At 40.5% G+C, this 22,809-nt stretch overlaps 2 protein-coding genes across 2 annotated transcripts; one reads left to right on the forward strand and one right to left on the reverse strand.

The window, feature by feature from the left end:
• The first annotated feature begins 11,153 nt into the window (after nt 1-11,153).
• Nucleotides 11,154-12,690, forward strand: LOC142377264 (green-sensitive opsin-like). The gene is made up of 5 exons (XM_075461188.1): nt 11,154-11,538; nt 11,647-11,815; nt 11,976-12,141; nt 12,261-12,500; nt 12,592-12,690. The coding sequence occupies exons 1-5, from the start codon at nt 11,154-11,156 to the stop codon at nt 12,688-12,690; spliced, it is 1,059 nt and encodes a 352-aa protein (XP_075317303.1).
• Nucleotides 12,691-16,578: 3,888 nt separating this feature from the next.
• On the reverse strand, nt 16,579-22,258 carry LOC142377265 (synaptoporin-like). Its single transcript, XM_075461189.1, has 5 exons — nt 22,091-22,258; nt 21,423-21,547; nt 19,182-19,380; nt 18,840-19,031; nt 16,579-18,760 (listed from the first exon to the last, which is right to left on the reverse strand). Exons 1-5 carry the CDS (start codon nt 22,112-22,114, stop codon nt 18,389-18,391), a joined length of 912 nt encoding a protein of 303 aa, XP_075317304.1. The 5' UTR covers nt 22,115-22,258; the 3' UTR covers nt 16,579-18,388.
• Between the last annotated feature and the right edge of the window lie 551 nt (nt 22,259-22,809).

Below are 22,809 nucleotides of genomic sequence, written 5' to 3' on the forward strand. Positions count from 1 at the left end.
TAGTTTTGATTTTTGAATCCGGCCCAGCCGCGCCTTTTGTTTGTTACTTTGTTTTTTTGTGAAATAAATCACCCTTTTGACTTTGAAGTCCGCATCCGTGTCCACCTTCTCCACCACATCATCTTGACAGAAAGCTCCGACCAATATGGACGCGGCGGACTCCGACCGGTTCTGGGACCTCTATACGGACCTGTGGCGAAGCATTGACCAGGACTCCGCGTTTGCCAGGCTGCGAGCGGCTGCGGAGCTCCTGGTCTTCCTTTCGGCGAAGCGGGGGCTCCGGGAGTGGAACCACCTCCTGGAGGGTGTATGGAACCACGCCGGGACCGTGCAGCGTGATGCCTCGCTGGACGTTTTTGGCTTGGAGCCGCACGAGGTCATTGAGCTGTACGGCGACTCTCCCTCCTCTTCCTCAGACTCCCAGGACCCGCAGCCCCCGGACCCAACAGCCACAGTGTCCAGCAACCCACCAGTCCCAGAGCCGGTCCCAGCCGTTCCCGAGCTGGCCCCTGCCCCAGCCGTTCCCGAGCTGGCCCCGGCCCCAGCCGTTCCAGAGCTGGCCCCGGCCCCAGCCGTTCCAGAGCTGGCCCCGGCCCCAGCCGTTCCCGAGCTGGCCCCGGCCCCAGCCGTTCCAGAGCTGGCCCCGGCCCCAGTCGTTCCAGAGCTGTCCCCAGCCGTTCCAGAGCTGTCCCCAGCCGTTCCAGAGCTGTCCCCAGCCGTTCCAGAGCTGGCCCCAGCCGTTCCAGAGCTGGCCCCAGCCGTTCCAGAGCTGGCCCCAGCCGTAGAGGCCTCCGGGCCTGACCCCGAACCCAACCAAGAGGCCTCCGGGCCTGACCCCGAACCCGACCAAGAGGCCTCCGGGCCTGACCCCGAACCCGACCAAGAGACCTCCGGGCCTGACCCCGAACCCGACCAAGAGGCCTCCGGGCCTGACCAAAAGCCTGACGGAGAGGCTACAGGGGCCGACGAAGCCTCGGAGCCCATGGGACCCTGACCCATGGACTCGCCTCTTCGGGTCCCTCCCTCCCACCCCCAGACTTTGGGGATGTCTGGGATCCATCCCTTGAAGGGGGGGGCTCCCTCCCCGCCGGATGTCTGGTCAACCGTGGGACGGTCCCCGGCTCCTCCTCCCGCCACGCAGATGGAAGTCTGGGGGCCAACCAGACCACCGCCTGCTGCCACGTCATCGGGGGTCCGGGCGTCCGCCGGGCCGTCTCCTGCCGCCACGCAGAGGGAAGTCGCCTGCTGCCGCCGCGCCAACGGACGTCTGGGTGCCAACCAGACCACCGCCTGCTGCCACCGCGCCAACGGAAGTCTGGGGGCCAACCAGACCACCGCCGGTTCCGGCTATGCCGTCTACGGTCTGGGCGTCCGCCAGACCACCGCCTGTTCTTGCTATGCCGTCTACGGTCTGGGCGTCCGCCAGACCACCGCCGGTTCCGGCTATGCCGTCTACGGTCTGGGCGTCCGCCAGACCACCGCCGGTTCCGGCTATGCCATCTACGGTCTGGGCGTCCGCCAGACCACCGCCTGTTCCTGCTACGCCGTCTGCGGTCTGGGCGTCCGTCAGACCACTGCCTCCTGCTGCCCGAAGCCAGTACCACATACCCGTTTCTAGTCCACAGCCTGACCGGCTTCGAGCCCCTCCCTCCCACCCTCGGATTCCTTAAGGGTCGTCTGGGATCCACCCCTTGAGGGGGGGGCTCTGTCACACCCATGGACTCACGTTTTTAGTTTTCATGTTTAGGTTATGCTTTTGTTTTCAGCCCATGTTTAGTTTTTTGTCATGCCTTAGTTTCCCTGCACTGTGTTTATTAGTTCACTCACTTCACCTGTGTTTTTTCCCTCAGCTGCACTCACTCCCCAATCACTCTCACTCCCTATTTAGTTTCCTGCCTCCCCTGTCAGTTTTGCCGGATCTTTGTTGTTGCTGTTAGTTCTCATGCCACGTTGCCACGACTAAGTTAAGTATTTATTCCATGCCATGTCAAGTGATTTTGTTTTGTTTTTGTTCACAACTACGTTTTTTCCGGCTCAGCCGTGTTTTATGTTGGTACTTTGTTTTTGCTATTAATAAATCAACTTTTTTTTTTTTTTTTTTTGTAAGTCCGCATCCGTGTCCACCCTTCCACACCACAACCTGACACAATGTGACTATAGGGTTCCTGTCCTGACTGCTTCACTGATCCTGCCTTCTGAGTTGTTGAAATCCAAAACTGGAACATGCCAGCAGCGCTAATCTGAGTGACAGAGTGTAATGAGTTCAGTAACATACGCACTCACACTTAAATAGTACTAGGAAAGCGAGTATATCCCCAGCACATAAACACAGCTGTTTGTCAAGTCAAGCCACCGTTATTTATATAGCACATTCAAAATAACATCAGTCGACCCAAAGTGCTTTCTATTCAGGAAAATAGAAAAAAACAACAGATATAAAAACATATGTAAGAGAAAGAGAGTATGAAAATCACAACACAATAGAATACAAACAAAAACAGCAACAAATTCAATCAATTCAAATAAAACATTTTTTTCACTAATTATTAAACAAAAAAAAAACAGTCTGTTCGAAGAAATAAGGATGAACTTGACAGTTTTATGCTGAACTACCAGCAAGAGACAAAAGATGAGTCTTTAAATGTCCAATGGTGGAGCAACATTTTATATTTTGTAATGGAAGAGTATTCCAGAGTCTGGCAGCAACTGAAAAGGGTTGATCACCCATGAATTAAAGGCTTGTATGAGGGACTTGATGTAACAAATGTGACGATGATCTAAGTGATCAATGAATAAAGGGATTAACATGTCAGTAATGCGGTGTGGAGTGAAACCAGGAGAGGTTTTGTAGACAAAACAATACAATTATAAAATCAATCCTATAACTCACTGGTGAGCAGTGTAGCTCAGCTAGAACTGGAGTGATGTGATCCTTTTTTTTTGGTGCAAGTTAGAAGTCTAATGGCTTTTCTGAACCAATTGTTGTCTGGAGTCACAGCAGTCGGAGAGGAAATAAAAGCATGGTATAACTGTTTCTAAGTCCTTGTGGGATAAAAATGTTTTTGGTTTGGCTAAATTGGCTCAAGTGGATAAAAACTGCCCATTCACAACTTTGCTGACTTGTTTGTAAAAGTAAAAGAAACGACTGAAACAATTTTGTTCTTTTATTGTATCGTGCACATTATTTGTCACAGAGCCAAGTCTATCATTCCCAGGCTAGTCTATCATATGACATGTTACACCAAGAATAAATTATTTTAAATATTGATGCATGGATGGGTACTTCTATGAAGCCATTGAATGACTTTAGGAATTCCTTGGGGATCACTGAGGTTTTGCCATGTTGTTTTCTCTTGTTAATCTCTGCCACTCAAAGTAGATTTAGTGTGGGACACGGTAGATTATTTGATTCTGAATTAAAATGGGATGAAAGATCGCTGTAAAGTAAGCAACGTGATAAAATCAAGCCTACTCAATAAATATCAAACGGCAGTGAGCTCCTATTTTGATAGTTATGTATATAAGGCTGAACCGAGTACTTTTTTAGATTTGAATTGATATTTTCAGTTTAAATAATTCTTCTAAATATTTGCTTTAAGTGGATTGTTATCCTAACGTGCCCGAGAATCAGAATCATGCCATCCATATTTATGTTCTTTCTTTCTTTCTTTCTTTCTTTCTTTCTTTCTTTCTTTCTTTCTTTCTTTCTTTCTTTCTTTCTTTCTTTCTTTCGCGTTGCATGCTGGGAGTGTGTTGGTGGTGGTGAGGCTGCAAGTGGTGAGTCTGAGAGAGTGAAAGAGTTGTCTCTAAAGTTTTGTTTTTCTGATCTTTTCCTTTCATGTGTTGTTTTTTCTTAATACTCTTTATTTATACTGATTCTACGTCGCGGGGTTATTTGAGTTTTGTTTAGTGCTTGTAGCGCTGTTTGCAGGGGCGGTTCTAGGGGCGGGGCCACAGGGGCATTGGCCCCAGCTGAAATCTGATTGGCCCCCTGACGTGCCCCTGTCCTGTAACTCATCTGTCTTTTGTCCGGTTCAGTTCCCGTCACAAAAAACGAAGAATAATGCTGTTTTAGAGTGATATTTTCAGTAGTCACCCACATGCAACTTTGTGTATGTTTGTGAGAGAGATGTTTTGAACTGACAGTATTTGTCAAAAAGTAAAAAGGTTTTAAAAAATTAAATAAAATGCTGGATTTTCTCACATGCTGTGTGTGTTTGAGAGCATTTTGTCTATGAACAGTAAAAATACATGTAAAATTGGTTAGGAGTTTTTTTTTTAATTACGTGTTTGAACATGGTGTGACTGGTGAAATGTATAGTACCTTACCAAAACAGGGAATTGTGTGCAAGGGTGTTGGACAAATACTTGGCCCCTCTATGAACACTGTGGCCCCTTAATGGCCCCTTACTCAGAAATATCCTAGATCTGCCACTGGCTGTTTGCGGGGATGGCGTCCTCAGGGGTGCGGCCCCTCTCTATGAAGAATGGGATTCGGATTCAGCCTGACCCGTCAATCCCAGTTGAGACAGTTCTTTTGGCTGTAGGAGATATTGTTGGTCACATCAATTTAAATTATGCTTCGAGAATGAATAAGGGAGTAGTGATATTTTTGAAAGAGGAGCGATTTGTTACCCAGTTGATTGTCAGCGGGGTGACAATAGGCGGAGAGTACCTGCAGGTGTCCCTGGTGGCAGTGCCCTCCACCCGGGTGATTGTTTCGGGTGTGCCGCCCTTCATTCCGAATAACTTGCTGGAAAAAGAGCTCCAGCGTTTTGGAAAACTTGCCAGCGGTTTCAAAACTGTGGGCTTGGGATGTAAGGATGATAAATTAAAACATGTTTAGTCTTTTAGGAGACAGGTGTTTATGTTTTTAAACTCTGCTACACAGACGCTGGAAGTGTCTTTCAGAGTTAAATATGAGGAAGGATCTTATATGGTTTACGCGAGCACTGGAAACATGAGATGTTTTGACTGTGGGGATGTTGGACATAAACGGGCCGCCTGCCCGCACAAAAACCCGACAGCTCAGGTTGAGCTAAATCCAAATGCAGAGGCGCCGCTGGCCGCTGGTGTTCCTGTGGTTGCGGAGGAGGGGGCGCCTCACCCGTCAACTGCCTCTGATGCTGGGGAGGGAAGCAGTGGTCTGGATATACAGCATGTAAGGGATGACATTGAGAAAAATGGAATCAGGGTTCCAAAAGATTCCCCAATCTGTGGCCATCTTGACTCAGAAACCGATCAGACGGCTAATTGTAACCCTGTCGCTGCTGAGGCGGCGGTGCTGCCCGCGGGTGAAGCTGCTGAGGCGGCGGTGCTGCCCGCAGGTGAAGCTGCACAGGCAGAAGACATGGAGTATGACAGTGATTCAGACAACTTTTCAATAGCAGATTCCCAAACATACACTGGTGACTTGTACACTTTGGATGAAATCAACGATTTCCTTGATGAAACTTTTGGAAAACATGTTAAAATTCTTGATTATTTTCCTGATGCGGAAAAATTTATCAAGAGCGCAATTGCGCTAATGGTACAGAAAATGGTAGATTTTGAAATGTTAGACGAAAAGAAACGGTTCCGTTTAAAAAAGGACATGACAAACGTCAGGAGACAGATATTAGCTAAAAAAGGGAAAGGTTCAAAACGGTTAAAAATTCAGAAATAAGACTATGACTATACTACACTGGGTGGTCTTCTTTTTACTGTCTCTGTCTGTTTTCCCTCTCCATTTTACCTGTATGAATAATATCAGGGTGGGGTCATTAAACATCAATGTAGGGATCCACACAAAAAGATGGTTAGTTTAGAAATGATTACTCAAAAGAAGCTTGATGTTGTGTTTTTACAAGAGACACATACAGATCATGAAAATGATGTCGAGTGGGGTATGAGTTGGAAAGGAAAAATATTTTTGTCTCATGGAACCAGGTCATCTGCTGGTGTAGCAATTTTATTCTCACCAGGACTAGATACTAACATCATTTCCTGTACTGAGTTAATCCCAGGCAGGGTCCTGGTGATTAGAGTAGAAATAGAAAGTTTGTCTTTTTGTTTTATTAATTTTTATGCACCAAATCAAGGGGATGAAAGGATGCAGACATTTGAGAAAATATGTAGTTTTTTGCAGCAGTCTAACAAAAATGACTGTGTTGTGATGGGTGGGGATTGGAACTGCACTACAAATTTTACAATGGATAGAACAGGAGAAGAACCTCATCTTCCTTCATCCTTTAAATTAACTCAGGTGATATCAGAGCTTTATTTGGTTGATGCTTGGAGGATTAAACACCCTCAAGCTAAACAATATACATGGGTTAAATGACGGATGGGACAGTGAGTGGGGCCAGGTTGGACAGATTTTATTTTTCAGAAACGTATAGAAATAGACTATCTGACTGCCTAATTTGTCCAGTTGGTTTTTCTGACCATCATTTAGTCTACATGGATTTCCTTCTTTCAACCACTACTAGACGCAGATCTTATTGGCATTTCAATATTAAACTACTTCAAGACATGTTTTTTTGCCAAAGTTTTAGTAATTTTTGGCAGCTATGGAAGGCAAGAAAATCAGGTTTTACATCCTTAATTGACTGGTGGGAGGTTGGAAAGGCTCAGATAAGAGTCTTTTGTCAACAATACACAAGCCATTCTACAATTAAAATTAAAAATGTGATTCAGAATTTAGAAAATGAAATAAAACGGTTAGAAAATGAAGTATTTACTGATGTTACTAATAATGAACAGCTTAAACAAAAGAAAGATCAATTAAGTTGGTTTTTGCATGAAAAGGCTAAAGGGGCTTTAGTTCGGTCAAGGTTTGCTACCGTTAAGGACATGGATGCCCCTACATCCTTCTTTTTTAATTTGGAGAGGAATGTCAGCCAGACAAAGCAGTTGATGTCCCTTCGGCTTCCAGATGGAACTCTGACCACTGATCCCACCACCATGAAGGAGCATGCCGTGGCTTTCTATAGTGACCTTTTTAGGCAGCAGGCCTGCAACAGAAGCTGTGTAGAGGCTCTACTGGATGGTCTTCCTCAAATTTCCGCTGCAGATCAGGCAATTCTGGATGCCGAAGTTTCATTAGAAGAACTGACTGCTGCTGTTGGACAAATGGCTCCTGGCAAGACTCCAGGTCTGGATGGTTTACCTGCAGACTTTTATAAACATTTTTGGAGGCTGTTGGGAGAGGACTTGTGGGAGGTACTCCAGGAGTGCACCTTGACGGGTATCTTGCCAACATCCTGCCGACAAGCTGTTCTTTCTTTACTTCCAAAAAAAGGAGACTTGACTCTGTTGAAAAACTGGAGACCCGTTGCCCTCCTTTGTGTGGATTATAAGTTATTTTCTAAAGTGCTTTCTAATAGGTTGAGGAACATTCTTGAATTTATCATACACAGAGATCAGTCATATTGTGTACCTGACAGATCTATCATGGATAATCTTTTTCTTTTAAGAGACTTGTTTGACATTTATACACTTTATGAAATTGATGTAGGTATTATTTCTTTAGATCAGGAAAAAGCCTTTGATAGGGTTGATAATTTTTTTCTCTTTTCAACACTAAGAGCTTTAGGATTTGGTGATGGTTTTATTTCTTTATTGGGTTTATTGTATAATGAAGTGTTTTGTCTTGTTAAAGTTGGGGGAGGATTAAGCTGTCCAGTTAAAGTTCAGAGAGGCATTCGACAAGGATGTCCCATATCGGGACAGTTGTATTCTATTGTAGTTGAACCTCTTTTACATAAACTCCGCTCTACCCTAACTGGTGTTATTCTCCCAGGTCTCTCAAATGATCCAGGTTTAGTGGTCTCTGCTTATGCTGATGATATAAACATTTTTATTAAAAACCAGAATGATATTATAGGTCTTCAACAATGTTTGGAGCTTTATGAAAAAGCTTCTTCAGCTAAAGTGAACTGGGAAAAGCTCTGCCTTAAAAATTGGTCCATGGACGAACAATCTCCCTAAATTACCAGGTACTATTCATTGGGTTAACCAACGTTTAAAATTCTTGGGTGTTTTTTTGGGGACAGATACTTTTTTAGAAAAAAATTGGGAAGGTGTCATGGAGAGAGTGTGTGTCAGACTATCCAAATGGAAATGGCTGCTACCTCAGCTGTCTTACAGGGGAAGGGTTCTGGTGGTTAATAACTTGGTTGCTTCAGCCCTCTGGAATTACGCTCTCTGGCAGAGGTGAAGGTGTCGAAGTGGACCGAGTTTTTTGACACCAGCTCTACCCCAAGAGGCTGTTGGCGGTCCCTGTACAAACTCCCTATTGAGAAACGGGTGGGGGACCTCCAGTGGAGGATTGTACATGGGGCCATAGCTACAAACAGGTATCTGGCACACCTTAATCCTGACACTAGCGTTACCTGTCCTTATTGTGTGCAGGAGGAAACTTTGCATCATATTTTTGTTGAATGCTCAAGATTGAATCCTCTTTTTGTCCTCTTAAGTCATTTGTTTGGTGGTTTTGGTGTAAAGTTTTCTAACTGTATTTTTATTTATGGTCCACCGTATTGTGCAAGAAAGAAATCTATTGACATACTTTTAAATTTCATTTCTGGGATGGCAAAGTTAGCAATCTGGATATCAAGAAAGAACAAAATTAATGGACATCGAACGGAAGACGCTTGTGTTTTATTCAAGCGACTGGTAGTTGCTCGTGTTCGTGTGGAATTTGAGTTTTTTAAGTTGATAAAGAACATGGATGGCTTTGTAAGTAAGTGGGGTATTAATGATGTTTTGTGTTCAGTGGATGATGCATCTTTAGTTTTTGTTTTTTGATTTTTATTATTTTTAACGTTTTTTGGTTTTATTGATGACTATTTAATGTATATTTTGGTTGATTGATTGTTAGAGTGGGTAATAAAGGTAATTTAAAACTCAAACTCTTTCTTTCTTTCTTTCTTTCTTTCTTTCTTTCTCATCTTGACTAAAATTGACTCTAAATTGAATTAACCCAGCCTTTTGTGGTTAATCTATTTGAGAGGTTCTTTCTCATAGTGAAGCAGAGCATGAATTTCCCTGCGACATTTAAAAAGCAAAGCTTCGAAATAAAGTAATCTTGAGATAGTCACTCGCATCCACCATGTGGAAATTTTTCTTATGACCAGTTATGACAGTAACAGGACAATAAAGAGCTTGGGAGAGCTCTTTATTGTCCATTTATTAGATTCGGTTCTTTTAGTAGGAGGCTCAAGAACGGACCGAAGTAATTCAAGTGAAAATGAAGTGTTTATTGGTAGTCACACATCAAAGCATATCAGCGCTGGGCTCAGTGGAACAGAGCTCCCGCAGGAAGTCTGTCAGACTGGCCATGATTTCCGGTTATCATGTTTATTTATAGTGTCATAGGTTGGACTCACATTCGACCGAGTATGATTGAACATGAGTAGGTTCAACATGCTTCGTCATATTCTCTGGATCAGCCCAAAACAATGTGTGTGTGTGAATCTGCCCTTGCTTTCCCAGGCTTTCCTAATCATATGCATGTTAAAATAGATGGATGAATCAATACTATTTGCTCTAATACAAACTTAAACCTCTATTATAAGCAGTATATCATTATAAACTCAGGCCAATGATCACCCAGAGTCTGTTTGGATTGTTCTCACTCTCAGGGCTGAATGAGAGAAAGAAGACAATCTTAGGGTGTGCGCATTTATGATAAAGAGAACAACTATAAAATTAAATTGGGAATATTATGGCTCAAAAAGCGTTTGAGGCTTTTCATTATTCATTATTCCTACAGCTGATCTTTAGTTAGTAACTTCAGGCCTCAGGTCAAGCCTCCAAATCTGTTAATTCTTTCTTATAGGTCTCTTATTAGTACGTTGATGCTGAAAAACAAAATTATCAACTTTTGTCAACCTTTGGGATCAAATATATCATATATCAACTTTTTCCTTCTGTATCATGCATGTGCTTGATTCTTAGTCTCTCGTTTGTTTTGAAAACATTTTGAACACACACACTCAGCCTCAGTGGAGCAAACTCGCACACTCTTTTTCTGCATTTCTCCAGTCTAATTTATCTGTCCCTCGTTTTACTTTTCTCCTCGGGACCATTTTCTTCTATCTTTCATTCAATTTTTTGTGACATATTTTCGAAAGTTATACACGTGTTATTCAAAGTAGCCTATATGGAAGACGTAATTGCCCAAATGCTGAAAGTAGTGAAGAAACTTCTACGCAGAACGCTGTGTTCTGTGCGCTCCACCTCTCGGGATTAATCCCACTTATCAAAGCATTTGTTTATTCCAAAACTTTGGGTCACACCATAAAAATACTGATTTCCCCGAACAAAGCGACCCGTATAGCACCCGCAGCCACTCGTTTCCCCCCTTTTTATCTATACCAACCCCAATATTGAACAGAAACCACTCGAGATCTGCTGGCGCAGTCAAATATCTTCGAGCGGCGAACCCCACCCCACAGTTGTATAAAAATGAAAAAATCTGACCCTTAGTGTCCTTCAAGTCGCTATTAATGAAACAAGTTAACCCGACTATATTTCGGGATTATACACTTCTTCGTACCCCGGAATTCTCAATCCTTCATCCTAACTTTCGTCAGAGGAGAAATCTTCCGTGTCGGAATTCCAAATAGTTGACCCCTCACTTTGGGTTTTTATAAACTACGTCGTGTCACTCATCCAAAAGTGCACGGAAGAATTTTGAAGACAAGTTCCACAACTGGGATATTCATTTATAAAATAAATTTATCTTGTCTTTTTTTCCGAATTCAATTGACAGGACACTTATGGACATAGTCTAAACGGACATGAAAGGAACAAGAGCCTCACAGTAGCTGAGGTGCCATGGCACCGGCTAGAGTCACGTCAAACAGCCGACAAAGTAAACTCACCTAGAGCGACAGTGACACATAAAAAATAAAAAAGGGACAAATTGAAACTTTAAACCTGGAGCCCTCATTGTCCCAAGGTGCTTTCTTAAGTCAATTATCATTTGGCTTGAGCTGTTTACTTCGTCACAATCCTCTTGTAATCTAATTTTGCTAATTTGAGGATAACCCTGAGGAGGTATAAAACACACACATCAAGATGAACTACATGTGTGTAGTTGGATTTTACCAGTCTGACACTGTAAGCACCTTTCATCAGCTGAAGCTTCAGTACGACAACTGACGATGGGTAGGAACGGAGGATATGAGCCCAATGGCACAGAGGGCCAGAACTTCTACATCCCGATGTCCAACAGGACTGGACTGGTTAGAAGTCCTTTTGAATACCCTCAGTTTTATTTGGTGGACCCAATCATGTACAAGCTTCTAGCTTTCTACATGTTCTTCCTGATCTGCACTGGAACTCCCATCAATGGCCTGACGTTGTTTGTAACAATTACGAACAAGAAGCTTCGACAACCTCTCAACTTCATCCTGGTGAACCTGGCTGTGGCCGGACTCATCATGTGCTGCTTCGGCTTCACCATCACCATCACATCTGCTTCTTTTGGCTACTTTGTTCTTGGACCCACATTCTGTGCTATTGAGGGATTCATGGCAACACTCGGAGGTAAGAAACAGGAAATATGATGCTTCGTAGAAGAAGTTATGCTTGCTATTTCTATGACTGGTTTACAGTACAGATATATAGCTTCCTTTGGCTTTTCTCTCCCTGCAGGTGAAGTAGGTCTCTGGTCCCTGGTCGTCCTGGCTGTTGAGAGATACATTGTCGTCTGCAAACCCATGGGAAGCTTCAAATTCTCTGGAGGTCATGCTGCAGCTGGAGTCGGTTTCACTTGGGTCATGGCTATGGCTTGTGCTGCACCTCCACTTTTAGGCTGGTCCAGGTAACTCACTCATATTTCATGTTTCAATTTAATAGAACGGTAATATTTCATGACCATTCAGACACAATTTATTACCTCGAAACCACTCGAAGACCACAAGAATAACAAAACTAATAAAGCAGAGGGTAAACGCTGTCTTCTTTTCTGAAAAACTCCACAGGTACATTCCTGAGGGCATGCAGTGCTCCTGCGGACCTGACTACTACACTCTGGCTCCAGGCTTCAATAACGAGTCTTATGTCATGTACATGTTTGCCGTCCACTTCTTTGTTCCAGTCTTTATCATTTTCTTCACTTATGGAAGCCTTGTATTGACAGTCAAAGCTGTAAGTTTTTATGCATCGCTGTAGTATAACAAATTAAGCACCAGTGCTGCATCTAACATCTAAATGTATTCAGTGAACTAAAAGATTGTCTGTTATCTTCTTAACTAACTAAACTCTAGGCAGCAGCCCAGCAGCAGGACTCAGTTTCTACGCAGAAAGCGGAGAGGGAAGTAACACGCATGTGCCTCTTGATGGTTTTTGGCTTCTTGGTAGCTTGGGTACCATATGCCACCTTTGCAGGTTGGATCTTTCTGAACAAAGGAGCTTCCTTCACTGCCTTGACTGCTTCCATCCCCGCTTTCTTTGCAAAGAGTTCAGCGCTCTACAATGCTGTAATCTATGTGCTGTTGAACAAACAGGTTGGTTCTTTATGTTCTATTCAACTGTTTTCTTTCTCTCTTTTTTTCCACTACTTTTTTCTTAATTGTTCCTCTCGGCTCTGTCTTTCAGTTCCGTAACTGCATGTTGAGCACTATTGGAATGGGCGGGATGGTTGAGGATGAGACATCAGTTTCAACAAGCAAGACAGAAGTCTCAACTGCAGCTTAAGGATCGTGTGTCTTTATCATGTTGACTTCTTCAAATCTGTGGACACTTTACATGATGATTGCTTTCAGAATTGAAAATAGCCCATTCAAAAAAGTCTTTCACTTTCGCCAAATGAATTTGTGGATTTGACAACTCTACACAAAACACGTTGAGGAGTTTTGTCTGATCTGCCTGGATGTGTAAACTAATAAGTGTAAATTTGCTTTGTAGGTTATCTTGAATTGCATTTGTGCGAATGTGTGTGCCAGCGCATACGAGTGAGTGAATGAGAAAGAGTTTGAGAGAACACAACAATTCTCAAGACATGCTGCAAACCTCTAAACACTGATAATCGTGCAATCAGTTGTATTTGCATGTAACTGTATGTTAAATATTCCTCACTGTTGAACCAGTGGCATAATTTGTATGTATATTATGAAAAACAAAGAAAAAATATAGTGTGGAATAGATAATAGATGCATGCAAAAAAGAAACGCTATTGTGTGGTTATTTAACTCATGCTGGTCAGATATTTTGCAATCCAATTTTTGCAAATCTTTTTGTAATTCAAATTCAACTACAACTAACAAAACGTTTTATGTGAGAGTTTTTTGCAATCTGCACCACATACAACCCAACTGACCCTTCAAACATGGATTGCGACAAACAGAAACACACACACACATGCAAAACACTTGAATGGGTAGAAAGATTGCTAGACTGCATGCTGTTGCTCTTGCCTTTTCGATAAAATACCAAATTTTTTTGAAAGTTTGAAACAATCCAGACATTCACGTCTGCAAATATATTGCTTCAAAAAAGCATTATTAGATTTTCCTTTAGGCTGAGATAAATTTGATTGAACAAAAACCATCCTGCAAGCCTTTAAGCAACAAACTTGAAAGCAAACTATCAAACTATCGGCACATGGTGCTGTGATAGATTAGCTTCCACATACCATCTGCCTTTGTGAATCTTGTGTGGTATATACATGAAAGATTAGATTAATCAGCACATGAAATTCTTGTTTTCAACCCTTTTGTGGTTTGTGTCTTCTTGTTAGAAAAAAGAGAAGAAATGAGACTTGTGTGGCTACAGTTTATTGAAAAAAATATGCTCATGTTTGATCATTGTAAAAAGACGTTGTTAAGCCTTTTAATGGTTTATATTTGCTGAAAGAACCAGGCTGTTGCTGTGTTATACCACCCTCCTGAGGCCAAGTTCATAATGTGCAACTCTTCCAGCATATGCAGTGCATGCAATACAGCAATTACAGTGAGAAGAATGTACACATGATTCATATTAAAATACATATAGTTTCAGAGGAATCAAAAATGTATATTCTTAAACCTTAACTTTTAACAGAGAGATGCTCTGTTGAAGATGTTTCGATTGATGAAGCAAGTGGATAATGATGATAGGTTGCAACAACATAGTGAGATAATGTCCTCTGGAACCCCCATAGCATGTGATATGTTCCATCCTGTGCTCCATTTAAAAGTAATAGCCATGGCTGTTTCATGCAGGAACCAACATGAGTTTCATACCATATAATGTCTTAAAGAGGTTTAATTACTTTTAAACATACACTTTTTCCCAACCAAGTAGGCCATCTATGTCATGATATAGCCCGTTATTTCCTGCCGATAACCCAATCTTAATTGTCATGCTGTGGGCACATGGACTGTAATTTTCTTCAAAGAGCCTGCTCTGGACACCTGCATGTGCTTAGTCTCTCTGTCAGGGGGCTGGCAGAGGCGAGTGGTGCCTCTCTTTGTTCTAATTGCTCGTATCAGGTAGGAGGGGCTGCATGCAGAGGCTTTAATGACAATCTCTGGGATGCACTAATAGCATTTCCAGGTGAATGTTTGCTGTGGGAAAGCTAGAAGAACACACTGTGGGTTTGAAAAGAGTCACATTTTGGGATTATGGAAAAATTCAACTTTAAGCTTCCCATGCACTTTAAAATTTTATTTTTTTTTTATTTTTATTTAACCTCAGGTCAAAGAAACACCAAATATGTTTTTTTTCCAGAAAGCATAACACTTAAGATGACACATCTGTAATATTTTAATTTGTATGTTCATCTTTGAAAGTTTCAAAATAACAAAAGGGGATTAAAAGCAAAACCCAAAGGAATCTGCATGATCTGTACTTTGTTACAATCCTTGAACAAGTAACACAGCTTGTAAACTATTTCATTAAAGCCAACTGAAACTTTTGCATTTCCTTATTTGAGGTATTTTAGCTTATGCTCATTTCAAACCGCTGTCTTGCAGGCACTGCTCTTTTGAAGTCTGTTCAGAGATTTTCTTTAATGGTTAGGTCAGGGGACTGTGAGGGCCATGATGAAACCTTCATATCTCTATAGGTGGAGCATTGTGGATTTTAAGTGTGTTAAGGGTCACTGTCCTTTTATTGAGGACATGCCCATGTTTTTCATGTTTGGTTACTGATTTAATTTGACTGGTTGAATTAATTATTTACTCTGTCAGTGAAATATTCAAGCTCAAAAGCATGATTGATCCCTCCGCTCTCTTCCCACTTGACAAGAGCTATTTTCATGAAATTCTGCACCCTTTCTCTTCCAAACAGTTTTCCTTTTTTTTTGTTTGTTAACATTATGTATTTGTTTTTCATATGTATTAAACTGAGCCAATTACCAATTGTTGGAACATGGTTTAAACAGTGTCCTTACAGTATTTTGTCAGTGTAATGGAGCGTATATGAAAGACGCGTTCATTGAAAGATCTATCTACCTCTACAAAACATGCCCATTTGTGTTTGCGTTCATGTAGGTGGATAAGTTCAAACAATATTTGACCTCTTGTGGTCATAAGAGCAGCATGTAAAGGGTGAAAAATACTATCCATGATGCTATGATTGCCTTGTAAAAAGAATGTATTTAACCCCAACCAACTACTTTTGATATATAACCCTAACAAAGTGATTCAATTTTCTAAAGCCAACCAGAAAGTGACAACATTGTAACATGTTGGATTTGCACGTAACCAAGGCAACCAGCAAAATACATCCATGCTAGTGACTTTTGTTTTGTAAAAAGAATGTATTTTAGCCCTAACATGATCATTTTTTGCCTATAATCAAAATAATGTTATTGTCCAAACCCAATCACAGAGTGACATAAATGTTTTAGGAAAGAGTTGCTCAGTTAGTGACATAACATATGTTGGTCTCAATGTCACAAAAGGCCCATGGTTGAAAGCACTGACAGCTTTACTGCTTCACCCATCACCTCCTCCTTATGAGGACCTAGTGGCTTCTTAAACAAAAGACTTGAGAATGACATCTGCTCTAATGTGGAAATGCTCGCATGAGTCATATTTCCTTTCTGCCTCTCGTAGGGGCGGTCATTAAAAGTCATTATTATGAGGCATATTTAGGGGTATGAACAAATGACATATATGACCTTTCAGCCAGAGGACTTGTCTATGAAAAAAGAAGCTTGTGTGGAACTACCTCACATCAGCATTCTTTTTAGCAGTCAACAGGAGACTGGAAAAAAGAAATCAATTGGTCTTAAAATATTAAGAGCTTCTTACTTGATTTATTACCCTTAATAAATGTTTTGCTAAATAGAATATGGTCTGAAATAGAAAGAAAAACATGTTTCAGGCATTTTAGGACTGACAAGTCGGTAATCTGTGGGCATGCATATTTCTTTTAGGTACACTCCTTACTGGTTGTTGTGTTTGTTGCTGGGATGAGTTCTCGTCTAAACAAGGTTTTCTACCACCAACCCTTTCCTATGAGAACATTTTCGTCCTACCTGATCTGTAATCTTGTGCTTGTCACTCAGTATGATACCAACAAATATTTTACTCCCAGTGCGGTACAGCAGATTCACCAAATAGTAAATTAATTAGGAGATAATCTGAATTCTGACTGATACTATTATAGTTAATGCTCTCTCTGTTAACAACAATGACAGAAAGAGCACTAATTCAGCATCATTGACTTATTTCAAACAGTAGTTTGTGTGATGTTCAGGGTGTAAGAGGTTTTAAGCATCAGTGGGTATCATTTTAATCGTCTTAAACAGGATGAAACAGATACGATTAGGGATCAGCCCTTTGATCTCTGCAGTTGAGATAATCTTGGTGCACAGAAGGAAACTTCCTTTAAGACATGCTGGTGTTTCCACAAGATTCAGCATTCTTTGTAAAGACTTTCAATATTCTGTCTCAGTACACACTTACTTTAGTGTTTCTTTGCTTTGTTTCTTTTTTTCCAACAGAAAAAAAAAGCTCATACATCTCTTCACAAGAAGAAAACTGAGTAAAACCTAGCAACGACTTTTCCACAGTGGACACACTCATTTGTAATCAGCCACTAATGTTGAGAAACAGCAAAAGAGAACATATCAAACAGAGCATGTATTCTTTTTCTTTCTTTCTTTTTCTTTTTTTATTCTGTCAAGTTCGGACATTTTGGATTAAATGCATGCTTTCTAAATTCGCACGGTGCAGTGATTAAGGGATTCAATTTTTCGCAGTTTCTTCCCTTGATACTTAAAAAGAAATCAAGTCCAACAACTGTTACAATCAACATTAATCTTTTCTTAAATTGAGCCCATCTGTAACTCTTTATTCTTGGTCAACTAATCTTAAAACTTGAAATTAATGTACAGATGGAGTATCTGTCCAAACACAAAACATACACTCATAATTTACTGACATGAGTGGCTCATGTATTATTATTTTTTTTTTTTTATTTACGTCTAACACATAATATATTTAAACAAAATAGGACACAATGATAATCATTTTTTAAAAAGCATAAAATAGTTTCACTGAAACAACATTCATTATTCATCATTATTGTAACTGAAACTGATATTGATTTGAAATATAGAAATGAAGACACTGAACTTGTATATCAATCAGAATATCAGGAGATACAGTGTTAACAAAGTCTGATCAAACATCTATCAGAAGAACTTAAGCACATTGGTTAGATGTGTTCCTCCTCTGATTCTTCACTTTTCACATTGTTTACTGTACAAACTGAGTAATATAATTCAAAATATAAACTCTAAGTGTAGTAAGTATCAGGTCAAGTTAAAACAATGTGATATTAACAGGCCCAATCATCACGCTAAAGCATCTAGACAGCTTGACATTTCCATTGTGTGTGCCTGTGAAAGAGTAGAATTAAAATCTAAAAATATTTCAGTAACTCTACAGAGATGTAATACTGTAATATGCTTTCAAAGCTGAAACAAATAGCTTAGTAGCACAGCTAATAAGCTGAAATGCTTTATATTATCTCTTCTGAATGATACATGAAGACATGTATATCTTTAAAGTTTCATTGTTGAATGTTTAGGGGTATTGATTCATTTCATTGGTGAGGAATCAGGTTAATTTTCCTACACACTCTGGTGTCATCATGAATGTTAGCCAATTCAAATTTGAGGCAAATTGAAAGAGGAATAAAATAATTGTTCAGACCTCAGAAACTTTCAGATCACTGTTGAAGATTGCTGTTTGCTCTGAAGTTGATCAGGTAAGGCACACAGCCTGACTTTTTTATTGTGTTGTAATAAAGTCCAAGGGATGCTCTTTTTGTACTTCTCTATGTATCCAATTCATTGGGTTCTCTGGTTTACCATTTTAATGGTAAAACACTTCTGGTTAACTCATGTTGCTTTTATTGATGTACCATATACATGACTTGGACATATTTAAACTCCTTGTCACATCTCATTGACAAAAATCCTGGGTCCTTGAGATGCTAAGTTATTCTCTCTTTCATTAACGACCGCTTTGCCAAGATATGTCTGTGGTAAGCTAAAGCTCACTTGTGACTGGCTGATGCTCGCTTGTCTTTGGACCTGCTTACTAAAATCCCCCCTTGACTGATTGAAACTGTCTTGTCTAAAGGGACCCAAACTTTCCTCTGGCTGGTCGAAGCTGCTCTCGCTGTAAAGTCGCTGTCGCATTTCACTCGAACGTTTCCCAGAAGCACTCCTGGTCGGATATCTCTGACCAGTCTTGTACCAACCTGTCTCCTTGAAGACAAACCAAATATTCCCAGACCAGAGGATAACATTAACAAAACCAAAAACCTGCAGGTAAAAAAGAAGGGAAAGGTGTAAGGAGATAGTTTTATTCAGACTGTGGGTCATTTGTTGACTGAATACCTACAGCGGATGTATTAAGACGAGACCAGAGAGGCTCCTGCGTAGCTGCACATCTATTTTCCCGAGCTCTACAAGCAGAGATGAGAAGGAGCACCTGTGTTGGGTTTGTGGCCGTCTTGATATCAGAGAGAGTTTTGGCCCAACAACAACTGCTGACCAGCCACATGAGGGAAAAGATGACAGTAACAACAAAATCCTGCTCAGGATAGAAAGAGACATAAGGGGAGAAAGCCACACACAACATTGAATAATTAATTAAATGTTTTTGCACCTTTACACTGTACTGTGTGCCTAATTAAAACCTGGACATTACAGGGGGATTGTTAAGAAATTAAAACTCACGAACCACAAGTGGGCCTCTGTTGTTCCTCAGGTACTTGTTCTGGTAAAAGACGTAGACAATTGTTGCCAGGAGTGAGTAAAGAAAAGCAAAGACTCCCATAGTGACGAAAAGCTGAGCCGCTGAGGATAAGTCACCATCGAGGAAAAGAACCTCTTCTCTCTCTGCTTCGCACAAGGGAGCTTTGAAGTGCACTTGTTGCAATCTGCAACACAGGAAAAATAGGTTTACAGTGAGAGGGTTAGAAAATGGTTGTTATAAAACGGACATGTGATTCACTATGGAGGAAACGTGTTACTTTAGCCTCCCACATTTGACTGGTACTTTGGGAGCATGCTCATTAGTGCTAAAAAAAGGGAGGGCTTAGAAAACACAGCGTGGAAACCGTGTAGTGTATTTTTTTTTTTAATAATACCTTGTGTTTTCTTTCTCAGGAGAATTATGTGTTGCACTTATAAGAAGAGATATATGGGACAATGGGAATACACAAAAAAGTAGAATTTAAATCTTTATTTCTTTTTCTTTTTTATGAGTCCCAAGGTGCACAGTATCCTCAACCATTCAAAAGAGGAATTATAATTTATGTTTCCAGCAACAATCTCAACAGTTTCCAAGCCTGAAAGATAGCAATATAGGAGGTTGGAAAAGGAATCTGGAGGGTTTCAAACAACTGCATGTCATACTAAGGAATAATAAACCAACCAAGAACCAAAAAAAAAGAAGATAATAAAACTGTAAAACTAAATGAAAAGGGACAAGTGAAGTTGAACCCAGGCATTCAAATACTAATTTCTTCACTTTTTGTTACCAGTTTCGCTCTTTCACAGAGGAAAAAGCCAGAGAAGCCAGAGAATAGACCTGACATTTCAACATAGATTTGGAGTTTAAAAGTGAGCGACCTGCGGTTGGAAAACTTTTAAAAAACGTTGATTTTAGTCTTTTTTTTTTTTTTTTCAATTAAAAAATGCCTAAAGGCGAAATTTAATTGTAATTAGTTTATACAGTCCCACTTCACTGACTTGCAACAGAAAACTGCTGGTGATTTTTTTCACATGAGGCTGGTCTAAGCAGAAGACACGGATAAAGGGAAAATGCATGTCCGTAACTCCAGGAATGTGTGTGCAGCATCAGTATAACGCTACCAGGACCATTGCAGATTGACCCCAGCCTGGTCAGCCCGGTGTGACTGCTGCTCGACAGGATAAACAAATTTGTCTCGTCCACCTGCGGTACAGATTTCAGCAAGCAACGCGATCTGCTGTGGGGAAGTACAACAGATCAGTGTTTGGTAGTGGAAGGAGAAGTCGTTTTGAGCTGATACTCATTATTGACATCAACATTGTTGTCTTGTGTTCTAAAGTTTGTTTTAATTGAAAAATAAAAAAGTGTGTTTTCTGTTAGAAGAATAAATCAGTGTCAATTGTAGTTCTGGAACAAATTTAGTGGGAGTGATATCTTTTTTTTTTATTTGATTGGTTATTTATTTGTTTCTGGGTGAGGACACTGACAGCGCAGTTTGACTGCCTGACAATAAGGACTTAATTATTTAGTAATTCTGTAGTGATTACTATGGTGGGGGACTGGCTGTTTGTCACCATGGGTAGGGCATAAGCTTGTGATTAATACATGATTAATAATAAAAAGGATTATGTATCTAAACAATAGAATATGGAAGCAAATCACATTTTTAAACATCACCACTTTCACACTGATCACAGGTTCCTGCTGCAGGCAGCTTTTTTATTTTTTGTCAAATGAAAAACTTTGATACTTTTATCAAAGTTATGAAACTGCATTGCTCTCTACACTAAAAAATGCTGCAACAAGAGTGCAAGAGGGAGGTCATGTCTTGACTGAGAGGACTTCATGTATACTTGTGCCAAATGATGAAGGGAAACATAAAAGACTGGGATACCAAAATGGGTCGGTTTCCTGCTCAGCAGTCCAGCAGCCTGATTTTAAATTGGCCAAGATTCAAGAAAGAACAGCTGCTTTATTCTGAGCATGACAACGTGACGCAATTGATCCGTGCAACTTCAAAACAGTCTTGTGGCTCTTTTTAGAATATACAGAGATGATTTCTGTGGATGTGCTGGTATTCTTTGAACAATGCAATTATTCTTCATAAATATCTAATGAGATCAGAAATGAAACGTTGAATAATCTGCTCTGCTTCAGATTTTTCAGCTTTGGAGATAGATTATTGTGTGGACGTGACTGAAAAGTAAGCATGAAATACTGCTGTACCTGAAAAGATAGCCAAAGTCGATGTTGATACTGAGGTTGCTCTGCCTCCTGTCTCCACAGTCCACTTTAACCTGGAGATGACCATAGTACCCTCCACATGTTGCGAATGCACAAATGGCAAAAATCTGTGAAAAACAAAAGTGAAAAAAGGATCTCTATCAGTTGATAATTCATTCATCTGGATGCATCAAAAGCACTAGATTAGTGTGCGAGGGCAGCTCTTTGCATAACGAATGCACATCAATAAATAACGTGACTGATTATTAGAGTTTATAATCAGTTCGAAAACAAAACCTGAATAATTAAAAAGTAGGAAGATAACTAACAGAGCTGCTTACTGTGCCCTGGAGGGAGGCCACAGTAGTACAGTGACATTCAATTTGCACATGCAATACACAAGTCTGGAGTCTATCAGGGTTTTGTCTTTATGCTGCACTCATTTGTAGCATGTTTGTAAAAAGAACAAGAGCTTTATCCTCTGTTATACATTTTTAAATTCTCTTTTAAACATTGAAATATGGATCTGATGCAAAAGCAGACAGATATATTTTCCTTCAACAAACCACAAGATCAAAAACATCACGATCGCACTCGTGTTATACATATTGTTTCATTTGTGTAACAAACCAAACAGCAGAAATGACGACAGTAGAGAAAAAAAAACTTACCGGAGCAAATATAACCATACACATTTAAAGATCATAGAGCCCCACTCCACGCAGTGCCAGCAGCTGTATTCATCAGGTTGAGATTAAACTGACACAGACGGGGATAGCCAGAGCGACTCTTCTAGCAGAGGGGAGGGTTAGGACAGAGGTGACAGGAGGTGTCTTATCCTAGGAGGAGTCTGAAATTCTCCATATTTCTACATTCAGCCATAACCTGTAAATTTCAAAACTAAGCGAAAATCCACACCATCAATAGCTTATTGATTTGTGTTAGACTGAATATCAGATGAATTCCCTTTGCGTTCACATTTTTCTTTTGGTCAAACACTTTTAGAGCTTTGCTCCAAAAAATATCTGAATATCTTCCAAAATAAAACTGCGGCAGTAACATGAAACAAATGAAATACTTCGGGCAGAGTTTTCATCATATAAATTATTTCTTGGGTGTCTGAACTACTTCTTCAGGATGCACAGTTTTCATTCCAAAAATAAACCACATAACTTTGATATCATGCAATACTTACGTTTGATCAGGTTTTGGGAACATCCATTTTGTGGATATGTCATTATGGGTAATACTTAAGGGAAACAAATGATGGTTGTTTTGTCCTCTTTTTTAATAATGTTGCTGCTGGTTGAAAATCTAGAAAAGTTACTCAAGTTACTTTTGGCAAAGGCTGTGTAAGGTATCTGTATATGAATAAGGATAATATGAATAT

This window comes from Odontesthes bonariensis, chromosome 3 (genome assembly GCF_027942865.1).
Source record: "Odontesthes bonariensis isolate fOdoBon6 chromosome 3, fOdoBon6.hap1, whole genome shotgun sequence".
Classification (NCBI taxonomy): domain Eukaryota; kingdom Metazoa; phylum Chordata; class Actinopteri; order Atheriniformes; family Atherinopsidae; genus Odontesthes; species Odontesthes bonariensis.